A 12,869-nucleotide genomic window follows, 5' to 3' on the forward strand; every position below is an offset into this window, starting at 1 on the left:
TTTCATGCCACATTCCCATGTATATTGGAACTTACTTCTGAGTTCTGTATTCTGTTGCACTGATCCTCTGGCTTCTTCTTATGCCACTATATTAATGTTTTGATTACTATGTCTCTACATTATTGTTCAACATCAGTTAAGGTATTCTTGATTACTCAATGTTTATATATTTCTTGGGCAGAACGAGAAGTTATTTCTTCCATGTCAATTTTAAGATGAGTTCATGCAAATCTAAAAACGTTGTTACCCACGGTAGATTGAAAAGGATTTGCATGAAATTTACCTATCAATTTAGGTGAATATAATTTTAAAATATTTTATTACAGATAATTTTGAATGTATATAAAAGTAGACAAGTGAAGGTACAAATTACGAACTACTAACTAAATGAGAAGCATGTCTTACAGTCTGTAACGTAAAAATTCACTGTTTTTATGACTCTTTTGTGAGTGTTCCCTCTCTTACTCTTTTATTTTAGAGATTAGCTGGTCAGATATGGCAGAAGAAAATATGACTCTGGTGACGGGGTTTCTTCTCACAGGACTCACAGATCTCCCAGGGCTGCAGGTCCCCCTGTTCCTGGTGTTCCTGGCCATCTACCTCACCACCATGGCGGGCAACCTTGGACTGATTTCTCTCATCTGGAAGGACCCCCATCTTCACACCCCCATGTACTCACTCCTGGGCAGCTTAGCCTTTGTAGATGCCTGCTCTTCATCTTCGGTGACTCCCAAGATGCTTTTCAACACCTTAGACAAGAGTCAAACGATGTCTCTCTTTGAGTGCATGGCCCAGTACTATGTTTTTGGTTCCAGTGCCATCACAGAATGCTTCCTCCTGGTGGTGATGGCCTATGACCGCTATGCAGCCATATGCAGCCCCTTACTTTACCCAGTACTGATGTCCGACAGACTCTGCACTTGGCTAAGTGCATCATATGCGATTGGTTTTCTGCATCCTATGATACATGTAGGATTATTATTTAGATTATCTTTCTGCAGGTCCAACATAATACATCATTTCTACTGTGAAATCTTGCCACTTTTTACAATTTCTTGCACTGATCCATCTATTAATGCTTTGGTGCTTTTTATTTCTGCCTCTTTTATACAAGTTTCTACTTTTATGACCATCATGGTCTCTTACACCTGTGTCCTCTTTGCCATCCTGAAAAAGAAGTCTGAAAAGAGCAGGAGCAAGGCCTTCTCCACGTGCAGTGCCCACCTTCTTTCTGTTTCCTTGTTCTATGGCACTCTCTTCTTCATGTATGTGCGCCCTGGGTCTGGTCAGGATCAATATCAGGATAAAATGTATTCACTGTTCTATACGATTATAATTCCCCTGCTAAATCCCTTTATTTATAGCCTAAGAAACAAGGAAGTTTTTGGTGCACTTAGAAAAATAATAAAGATATAAATATTTATCAGGAAAACATTCATAGTCTTTCCTTTTTACTCTTCATTTACATAAAGTATAATAACTGGACCTGGGTTTTGCACATAGGGACCAGCTAAGATGGGAAGGGGAATGGCAACCCACTCCAGTGTTCTTGCCTGGAGAATTCTGTGGACAGAGGGGCCTGGAGGGCTGCAGTCCACGGGGTCGGAAAAGAGTTGGACATGACTGAGCGATGACCACACACACACACACACCTCAGCTAAGAAGTTTTTAATTCAATTAATAATAATATTTAGACTAGATATGCTTGCCTTAGTTATAAGTGAACCTAGGTTCTCAAAATAACTGATGAATAGGGTAAGATATCACTTGAAAGAAGTGAAAGTGAAGTCTCTCAGTCGTGTCCGACTCTTTGCGACCCCATGGACTGTAGCCTGCCAGGCTCCTCAGTCCATGGAATTTTCCAGGCAAGAGTACTGGAGTGGTTTGGCATTTCCTTCTCCAGGGGATCTTCCCAACCCAGGAATCGAACCCAGGTCTCCCACACTGCGGGCAGACGCTTTACCGTCTGAGCCACCAGGGAAGCCCAAGATATCACTTACTTGTTGTAAGTGAAACTGCAGTTCCCAAATTGCTAAGCTCGAAATATGTATAAGCTCTTCTATTTCCAGATACACATGTTTTAAAATTTTTATGAACTTATATTCTTTTAAAAAAAGATTCAAGTCCACGTGAAATTTCTATTAAAAACTACTTGTGCCCTGCAAAATAATTCCTGAGCACATAATTTTTCAAAACTCTCTCTTTTGTTAATATTTGGAGAAAGAAATGGCAACCCCCTTCTAGTATTCTTGTCTGGGAAATCCTATGGACAGAGGAGCCTGGCGGGCTACAGTCCATGGGGTCGCAAGAGTCTGACATGACTTAGCGACTAAACTACTAAAAAATAATGAAACTTGAGGCAGTTAAATGAAAATTTCTAAGAGTTTTAATAGTAATTTTACAAATTAAGTTAGATTTGTATCACATTCCTAAGAAGGTATGAAAATTAACAAATTCTTAAAATAATTTTCTTGTAATATAATTGAAAGTTCTGAGTTTCAAAAACTTCTTAATTTATTAAGTAATCTTACTGAGTCTTTTTTCCTGACACACACATACTGATTGAATATATGTGTGTGTGTGTGTGTGTGTGTGTTTGTGTGTGAGAGAGAGAGCGTGTGTATGTATCAGGAATAGGCAGCTACATGAATCGAGGGGTGTACTTGATCAAACCATTATTACATAACTTAAATGGATTTTTCCTTACAAAAGCTATGCATAGTTTTCATCTGGCCCTTTTGCCTCTTGCCTCCTGACTTTATAACATTTGGCCTTGTGAATACCCTAGTGAAAAATAAAGGAAATGATATCCCCATGAACATGATACCTCTCCTGTTCTGTAGCCTATTAATTGATTTGAGGAAATAATATGTGGGTCAGATACTCCAAAGCCCCAGATGGGCTGACTGCCTTTAGCACAGTGTGTTTGGGATTTGTTTCCTCAGACCCTCAATCCTGGGATGCATCTGAGCTCTGACTCTGCTGTGAGGACCCTTTCTAAGCAGGTTGCTCCCTGTGGATGCAGAGGCTCTGTAGGAGTTCCTGTCTCCATCTCCTCACAGTTAAAGCCAGTGGCAAAGCTTTCTTTTTATTATGTGCCACACAGATGGTTTAGGCTTGATCATTATGCAATTGCTGTGTGTCAATAGATAGTCACTGACATATCTATTGGGTGGTTTGAAATCCACATAATACCTACATACCATGAGAACTGGGGCATTTCAGGTAATGCTCAATCCAGTTTACAGCATATCATGAAAAGGAATAACTTTTTGATGTGTCAGACCCTGTTGATAACAAGTGACAGAACCAGTAAATGAATAAATGTCATCAACCAGTCTTGAATATTTTCTTCTTTCTCACCCAGAGAGTACAGACTGTGGTTCTCACTCTTGGTTATCAATCCAAACCAAGCAAATTAGAATCTGTAGGAGGCATTATCAGGCACTGGTAGTTTTATAAACCTCTCCGAGTGATTCTAATGTACAGCCACTGTTGACAATGGCTGGAAACAACTGTGAAACTTAACCAGTTTTCCACGAAGATAGATGATTAGCAATTCACAAAAAGCTAACTGTAATTAATCCCTAAGAAATTCTTTTCTTGCCTTATTGGAGTCTCATATTTAGGCAGGTACTTAATTTTAGTTGGATAGCTCTCCATTTTCTGTCCATATTATAGGGTATTAAAATCAATCCACTGAATATCAGCTGAAGTAGTCTACTAGGTTAGTCTACTACTAATTTATATAGTTGGGGTATATAACCTCTATATAATATTTAATTTGGTCACTTAAGCAGAAGAGTAGACAATAATATAGAGATTTTTCACTTGAGTTTGTCATTATCAAACTTAGATGAGCATGAGCCCACAGCTGTTGAATTCAGCAAATCATTGGTGGGAAGGGTCTGAGGTTTTTCATTATTCAGAAGATTCTCAGGTGATTCCTTTGCATCTGTGGGCACTGGACCACATTTTGAAAGTCAAATGACTAATATTGCTCAAGCATCCATGGCGAGCAAGTTGGAGTCTGAATTCTGATTTCTTCCTAAAGGAAAGCCTACCTTCTATGGTCTGAACATGTGCATCACCTCAGCACACATATATTGAAAATTAAAACCCCAAAGATGATGGCTTCCCTAGTGACTCAGAAGGCAAAGAATCTGCCTGCAATGCAGGAGACCCAGGTTTGATCCCTGGCTAGGAAGATCCTTTGGAGAAGAGAATTACTACCCTCTCCTGTATTGTTACCTGGAGAATTCCATGGACAGAGGAGCCTGGTGGGCTATTGGCCATGGGGTCACAAAGAATCAGACACAACTGAGTAACTTTCACTACTCACTCACCAAAGATGATGGTATTAAGAGGTAGGGTTTTGGAAGTTGCTTAATCCATGTGGTGGAGCCACATGAATGGGATGAGTGGAGTCTCATGTGGTGGAGTCTCATGAATGGGATGAGAGTCTTATAAAAGTGCTTTCAGAGAGAGCCCTACCTTTATTCTCCACGTGAGGACACGGTGAGAATATGTAGGCTAATAACCAGGGAAAGGGTCTTCACTGGAATTCGGTCATTCTAGCACCTTCATTTGGACTTCCCAGCCTCCAGAAATGTGAGAAATAAATTTCTGCTGTTCATAAGTTATGCAGTCTAGATAGTATGCTTTTATGGCAGCCCAAATGGACTGACACACGACCTCATATTTAATTATTAGTTCAAGACTCTCAAAGTGTGTTCATCTAAATCATCTTAATTGATAATGAGGTGATATTTCCTCCATTTACAAATGAGGCAGCCTGAAGCAGTGGAAAAGCATAGGATATCAAATCAGAAGACCTATTGTTTTTTTCCTGGGTCTCTGATGAGGTTAAACATGATCACAAGAAACTCCATTAAATCTGCTAGTGCATAGAGAGAAGAAAGAATGAGTGTTTGAGGCTAACTCAGTAGACAGTGCCTTAATTTCTTCATGTGTGCAATGAGTATAATAATATGCACTTATGATGATATTATACATCAGAAATCCTAAAGATGCAACCAGAAAATAACTAGAGCTAATCAATGAATTTAGTAAATCTGCAGTATACAAAATCAATACACAGAACTCGCTTGCATTCCTACACACTAACAATGGAAGTTTGGAAAGAGAACTTAAAGAAAGAATGCCATTCATCATGGCAACAAAAAGAATCAAGTACCAGGAATAAACTTACCTAAGGAGACAGAAGACCTTTATGCAGAAAACTATAAGACACTGATGAAAGCAATTAAAGATGATAGAAAAGGAGAGATACATCATGCTCTTGGACTGGAAGAATCAATATTGTGAAAATGACTATACTACCCAAAGCAATCTACAGATTCAGTGCAATCTCTATCAAACTACCAATGGCATTTTTCACAGAACTAGAACAAAAAATCTTAAAATTTGTATGGAGACAGAAGATCCCAAATAGCCAAAACAATCTTGAGAAAGAAAAAGAGCTGGAGGAATCAACCTTCCTGACTTTATACTACACAGCTACAGTACAAATTTTTATAGCTCTCAGTAATTTTATATTTTTTCCAAATATATATAGGCCAGGCATATATCTTTCCAAGTTTAATATAAATAAATATGATTATGTGGTTATGTGCATATACATAATTATAGCTTTTAATGATAATGATGTAGCCAAGGAAACAATTCAAAAGGTTTTACAAACTAATAACATAAGAAAATGTGAGTAATATATTATTCAACTGAGGTTATTCTTTAAAAACTATGTATAGCACTACCATAATATTATTTATATATAGAAATGTTTATATAAATTATATGAATATAAATACATATATAATGTCTGTGTATTATTATACATAAAACCCCAAAAGTTAGCTGCAATGATCAGTGATTAGTGAAATTAGAAGAATTTGTTTCCTTTGTACTTCCTACATTTTCCATTTTTTTCTACAACTAAACTTTTATTGTTTTGTTTTTAAAAGAAAGAAGCAGGTTATAAAAGTAATAGTTGTAAAACAATATGTTTGAAATGATTTGTTGATTAGTGTATAATGCCCAGTAGGTTGACTTTATTCTATAGGGAATCTTTTGATGGCACTGGGGGAATTTTAATATTACCTGCACAAATAGACTTGAAGATGGGACGATATAAATAATACCTTTTTCTTCAGAGTGTATTTTCCAAGAAAATTAATTCGAGATGAATCTTTGTTGACATTTTTGTTCTTATACCCTGGGCTCTTCATGAAAGTCTGTATTTTATGGCATCTCTGCATCTGCTTATAGGAATTAGGTGAGAATGCAATGATTTATTTTATTGTTATTATTTTCATAAAAATTGATAGAATATAGTTACTTTTAGTACCTAGAATCTCTCATCAGCTGTCAAAATATTTGACTTACTTTTCAGATGATTTATCTACAAAACAGAACAGAAAGCAATCCTAAACTGAATAGTTAAATATATACTGGTTTCTGTGCAGCTTGCTTGGTGGCTCAGACGGTAAAGAATCTGCCTTCAATGCAGGACACCTGGGCTTGAACCCTGGGTTGGGAAGATTCCCTGGAGGAGGGCATGGCAACCACTTCAGTACTCTTGCCTGGAGGATCCCCATGGACAGAGAAGCCTGGTGGGCTACAATCCATGGGGTCTCAAAGAGTCAGACATGACTGAGCGACTAAGCACATACACACGTGTTCTCTGATCTCATGGATACAAAGATATATACTTGGAGAATGAAGACTTGAATTCATGCTGTTACATGCAGAGTTTGTGTGCTTAACCACTATGCTATGCTACTGACTAAATAGCAAAGAGGACTCAGTCTCACAGGCTGGAGGCAGATGTTCCTTAGAAAATCCAGGGTGCTACAGATAAGAATCTTAAAACAAGGCCATACATTGTTTTAGGTATAATCACTTAATAATTTAGAGGTAAAATTAGCTTCAGAAAATTGGTTACATTTTTGTGAAAATTTTCTTTGCTAGAATACATATGTTATAGAGCTAATCTATTTAATATTTTTATCTGTAAAAGTGGAATTCATTCTGGCCTTTATTGTGCTTTCACAGAATCTGGAAGGTTTTCCAACAGTGAAGAATCATAGGGTTATGGAGCTGTTAGGGCAGTTTGTCTTTGCCTTCATCCTTGTTCTTGTTTACCTTGTACTTCTCTGGAAATAGGCAGAGAGATGGAGTTGACCACATCTGCCCGGAGTCACACCTTATATTCTAGGCAGGCTGTAAAACAGGATAATGTGCTCCTTTCAGGGATTTGACAGCAGTGTGCTTACTTAATAATCACTGCCAAGTTAACCAACTCTCTATACTTTTAAAAGCCTAATATTAATCTCAAATCATCTCTTCCTATTCTATATGAAGATGCAGAAGAACTTTTTCTCAACATAGCGTCTCTTGTAAAAAATATTCCAATTCTTCTATAGGCTTACTTTTCAGAGGTTAATCTTGTCAGAACTGAATTTTTCACAAACTCTATATTCCTTAAATTTTCCACATGGTGTCCTCTCTTTGAATTATAAAGTAGGCACTTGGAGAAAATATTTCAGGCCAGCAGAGACTTGGCAGTGAAATCTTCAACAACGTTGTACAGGATTGGTGACTAGGTTATAGAAATAAAAATCTGCTTTGGAATGACTCCCACTTAGCTGGACATATCATGAAAGCAGGGAGCTGTGAATCCAACAATTCTGAGTACTCCCTTGCAGGATTATGTTCTTAGATCAGCTGTTTCTAAATGGCCATACTCTCCTTTTTATAAACCAGGCAGGGACTTGGATATACAAAACAACTTTTATGTTTAGAGTTCTGCACAATTTTTCATTGATGAAATGCATTGTGATGATGTGGACCTAGGTTTACCTCCTGGGTTTCCACAGGATCTAGCCTTCTTACATGCTTCCCAGGATCACTTGCTTCACAGATATCTTGAAAATTTTTTTTTATTTGGAGAATATTTGCTTTACAATATTATAGTGGTTTCTGCCATATATCAGCATGAATCAGCTATAGCATACATATATCACCTCCCTCATGAGCTTCCCCCTCATCCTGTCCCCATCCTATCCCTCTAGATTTTCACAGAGCCCCAGGCTGAGCTCCCTATGTTATACAACAACTTCTCACTGCCTATCCGTCTTACACATGATAATGTGTACATTTCAGTGCTACTCTCTCAATTCATCCCCCCCCTTCTTTTCCCCCACTGTGTCTGCAAGGCTGCTCACTACGTCTGTGACTGTCTTTCTGCTCTGCAACTAAGTTCATCAGTACCATTTTTCTAGATTCCATTATATGCATTAATATAGGTTTATTTTCCTCTTTCTGATTTACTTCACTCTGTAAGTATAGGCTGTGTTACAGCCTATATATAACACTCTGTATAACAGGTTCTAAGTTCATCCACCTCAGTTCAACTGTCTCAGATTTGTTCCTTTTTATGGCTGAGTAATATTCCATTGTGTACATGTACCACAACTTCTTTACCATCATCTGTCAATGGACAGCTAGATAGCTTCCATGTCATGGCTATTGTAAATAGTGCTGTAATGAACATTGGGGTACATGTGTCTTTTTAAATTATGGTTTTCTCAGGGTATATGCCCAGTAGTGGGATTGCTAGATCACATGGTAGTTTTACTCCTAGATATTTAAGGAATCTCCACACTGTTCTCCTTAGTGTCTGTATCAATTTAATCCCCACCACAGATATCTTTATATTAGTTATTTCCTATCAATGTAGTTCATCTTTTTCATTATTTGATTTGCATATAAACAACCATTTTTTAAAAAAACTATTTTTTACTAATTTTTACTATTTAAATTGAAACTGCTCCAAAACAGTGGCTAATCTTTTTGACTGCTGTGTCTTTTGCAAGATTTTAATCCACTCTGATTTCGAAAGTCCCAGTTCTAATTTCAAACATGGTAGGAAAAAGATGCTACAATTTTTTAGTATTATGTGCCTTTGATATATCTAAAACATTCCTGGTTAATTGAATGATAATTATTTACTTGACATGTTTAACAACATCTCTTAGATCTTCCCCAAATCTGCAGATGAACTGGTTAGTGTCAGTTATTTTTCTTCTTAAAAGAGGGGTTATTTTAGCATCTCATTATAACACCTGAGTTAGAGGTTCTATATTTGACTGAGCCAGGATTAACAGTGTTCTATCATAGGACATCAAACAAAAAATGTTTGATGACAGAATGAATGATTATGATCATAAATGAGAGTTTGTTGGATAAAATTATTATATAACAAGAATCTATTTGAAATTTGGAGTGTTTTTCATGAATGTAAAATCAAGAGTCTATTAGGAATATGGGGTAAGTTGTTGTATATAATCAAACAATGTAATGATAATGGATAGAAATCAGCAGAAACGGGATTTTAACTTATTGTCTTCTTACCCTACTCATGTCTTAGAGAGAAAAAATTATATATATTTATCAGTAGTATAAAGGTATAGTCTATTTCTTGGTTCAATAGAAAATATATGAAAGAGTTTCTATGAAACAGTGAACCAGAGTCTCACTTTTAGAGATTTTAGTATAAAATGCAGTATGCATTTTTTACTCAATTCTGTAAAAACTTTCAAAGTTAATACAATACATTCAGTTTTAAGATATTTATGAGTGACAAGATATGGACTAAGTTAACTGGTAGACATCTAGAACCTCCTCCATAATCCTTTAAGTAATTATATATGTATGTATATATACATATATATATATACACTGACTTCTGAAAATCACTTATAATATTTATAATATACCTATAATACTCCTCAGTGTGCTTTACAAAAGGGAGACTCTGTACCTTCAGTTAGGGTATCTGACACAGATAAATAAGATATTACCATCCAATATGTTTTCGTGACCCTTATTTTTCATTTCAATTCTCCATTGCAGTGATCAGCCTGAGTAAATATGATGGGGGCAAACAAGACCCTGGTGACGGGGTTTGTTCTCACAGGACTCACAGGTCTCCCAGGGCTGCAGGTCCCCCTGTTCCTGGTGTTCCTGGTCATCTACCTCACCACCATGGCCGGCAACCTTGGACTGATTTTTCTCATCTGGAAGGACCCCCATCTTCACACCCCCATGTACTCATTCCTGGGCAGCTTGGCCTTTGCAGATGCTTGCTCTTCATCTTCTGTGACTCCCAAGATGCTTATGAATTTTTTATCTAAGGATCACATATCCCTCATTGAATGCATCACCCAATTTTATACTTTTGCTTTCAGTGCCACCACAGAATGTTTCCTCCTGGTGGTGATGGCCTATGACCGCTATGCAGCCATATGCAGCCCCTTGCTTTACCCAGTGGTGATGTCCAACAGACTCTGCACTTGGTTGATAAGTGCATCATATGCGATTGGTTTTCTGCATCCTATGATACATGTAGGATTATTATTTAGATTAACTTTCTGCAGGTCCAACATAATACATCATTTCTACTGTGAAATCTTGCCACTTTTTACAATTTCTTGCACTGATCCATCTATTAATGCTTTGGTGCTTTTTATTTCTGCCTCTTTTATACAAGCTTCTACTTTTATGAGCATCATGGTCTCTTACACCTGTGTCCTCTTTGCCATCCTGAAAAAGAAGTCTGAAAAGGGCAGGAGCAAAGCCTTCTCCACGTGCAGCGCCCACCTTCTCTCTGTTTCCTTGTTCTATGGTACTCTCTTCTTCATGTATGTGCGTCCTGGGTCTGGCCCTGATCAGTATCAGGATAAAATGTATTCACTGTTCTACACGATTATAATTCCCCTGCTAAACCCCTTTATTTATAGCCTAAGAAACAAAGAAGTTTTACTTGCATGTAGAAAACTGATAAAGAAATAAATATTTCTCAGGAAATCTTTCATTTTCTTTACATTTTACTCCTTTTAAATAAAGTGTAATGACTGTCTCTGGGTTTTCATATAGTAGGGACTTCATGAATAGCTGTTTAATGAATGAATAATAATATTTAGTCTAGATATGCTTGTCTTAGTTATAAGTTAATGTGATCATCAAAATAATGAATAGAGTAAGAACAATCATCACTGACTTTTTTGTTGTTTTAATTGTCAAGGATGAAGACGAAAAATGAATCCCCAAATTGCTAAATCTTTGCAATATGAACTCTTGTGTTTCCAGATACACATATTTAAAGCTCTTCTGAACTTATATTTTTTTAGAGGAAGATTCAGTCTGTGTAATACTCTGTTGAAAAGGTACTCATGCCCTCCAAAATAATTCTTGGGCAAGTAGCTTTTCAAAACCTTATCTTTAGTGGCTACTTATAAATGAGCCAAACACGAACATCAAATTAATATTGTTATACTAAATATAACAACATACATTCCTTCTTAGGGCTTTGAAATGAATATTTCTAGATTTAAAAGTATTTTGAAACAACATATCTGTGTTGCATTCATTGAAAGATTAATTTAGCAAGTAGTTGTTAATACAATGGACTTTCTGGCAATACAATAAAATGTTGAGTCTTTAAAATGTTTTCCTTTTCAGTTTAGTAAGTAGTCTTACTGAGTACCTTGTTCCCAGCATGCAAATAACAATTGAATACATTTTCTCACCCCAGAATTGACAACAACCTGATATAGCAGGTGCTTTTGTTCAACTCATAATTATTTAACTTAAATTAAATTTTTCTTACAAGAGCTTTGTATGCTTTATGTTAATTAATCTTGACAAAGGAGGCGAAAGTATACAACAGAGAAAGGACAGTCCCTTCAAGAAGCAGTGTTGAGAAAGCAGGACAGTTATATGTAAATCATGAAATTAGAACAGGCTCTCATACCATTTACAAAAATTAACTAAAAATGATTTAAATACCTAAATATAAGACACAAGACTGTAAGATTCCTAGAAGAGAACATAGGCAAAACCTTCTCTGACATAAATCAGTCTCCCAATGCAATAGAAAGTAAAGTAAAAATACACAAATAGGACTTGATTAAACTTTAAAGCTTTTGCACTGCAACAGAAACCATCAAGAAAATGAAATGACAATCTACAGAATGGGAGAAAATATTTGTGAATGACACAAGGGGTTAAAATAAAAAATGTACAAACAGCTCATGCAATTCAATATTAAAACAATAATCCAATCAAAAATAGGCAAAACTCCTGAATAGACATTTCTCCAAAGAAAACACCCAGGCCAACAGGCACGTGAACAGATACACAATATCACTAATCATAAGAGAAATGTAAATGAAAACCACAGGGGATATCACCTCACACAGGTCAGAAGGCTATCATCAAAAAGTCTACAAATAGCAAATATTAGACAGGATGCAGAGAAAAGAAATCCCTTGAATACTGTAAATTAGGGAATGTAAATTTGCACAACCATTATGAAAAACAGTATGAGGTTTCCTTATAGAACTAAAGTAGAGGTACTTTATGATCCAGCAACCCTGCTCCTGGGTATATATGTCCAAAAAATAAAAACTAACTAGAAAAGACAGATGCATCCCAATGTTTATAGCAGCATTATTTGCAATAGCCAAGACATGGAAACAACAACCCAAGTGCCCTTCAGTATATGATTGGCTTAAGAAAATCTTTATATGTAGATATTAATCAGTCATAAAAAAGAATGAAATATTGCCATTTGCAGCAACATGAGTGGACCTAGAGAACATTATACTATAGACAGAGAGGGACAAATATTACATATCAATTATATGTGGAATCTAAAACATAATACAGATGATATTTACGCATGCATTAGTCGCTCGGTTATGTCCAACTCTTTGCAACTCTATGGACTGTAGCCCACCAGGCTCCTTTATCCATGGAATTCTCCAGGCAAGAATACTAGAGTG

At 36.5% G+C, this 12,869-nt stretch overlaps 2 protein-coding genes across 2 annotated transcripts; both read left to right on the plus strand.

Annotated features, from left to right (window-relative positions):
* Positions 1 to 495: 495 nt before the first annotated feature.
* On the plus strand, positions 496 to 1,416 carry LOC122428667 (olfactory receptor 5AC1-like). The gene has a single exon (XM_043448686.1). The coding sequence runs from the start codon at positions 496 to 498 to the stop codon at positions 1,414 to 1,416; it is 921 nt and encodes a 306-aa protein (XP_043304621.1).
* An 8,538-nt stretch (positions 1,417 to 9,954) lies between these two features.
* Positions 9,955 to 10,875, plus strand: LOC122428886 (olfactory receptor 5AC1-like). Its single transcript, XM_043449022.1, has one exon. It carries the CDS (start codon positions 9,955 to 9,957, stop codon positions 10,873 to 10,875), a length of 921 nt encoding a protein of 306 aa, XP_043304957.1.
* The last annotated feature ends 1,994 nt before the right edge of the window (positions 10,876 to 12,869 follow it).

Source organism: Cervus canadensis, chromosome 27 (assembly GCF_019320065.1).
Source record: "Cervus canadensis isolate Bull #8, Minnesota chromosome 27, ASM1932006v1, whole genome shotgun sequence".
Taxonomy (NCBI): Eukaryota; Metazoa; Chordata; class Mammalia; order Artiodactyla; family Cervidae; genus Cervus; species Cervus canadensis.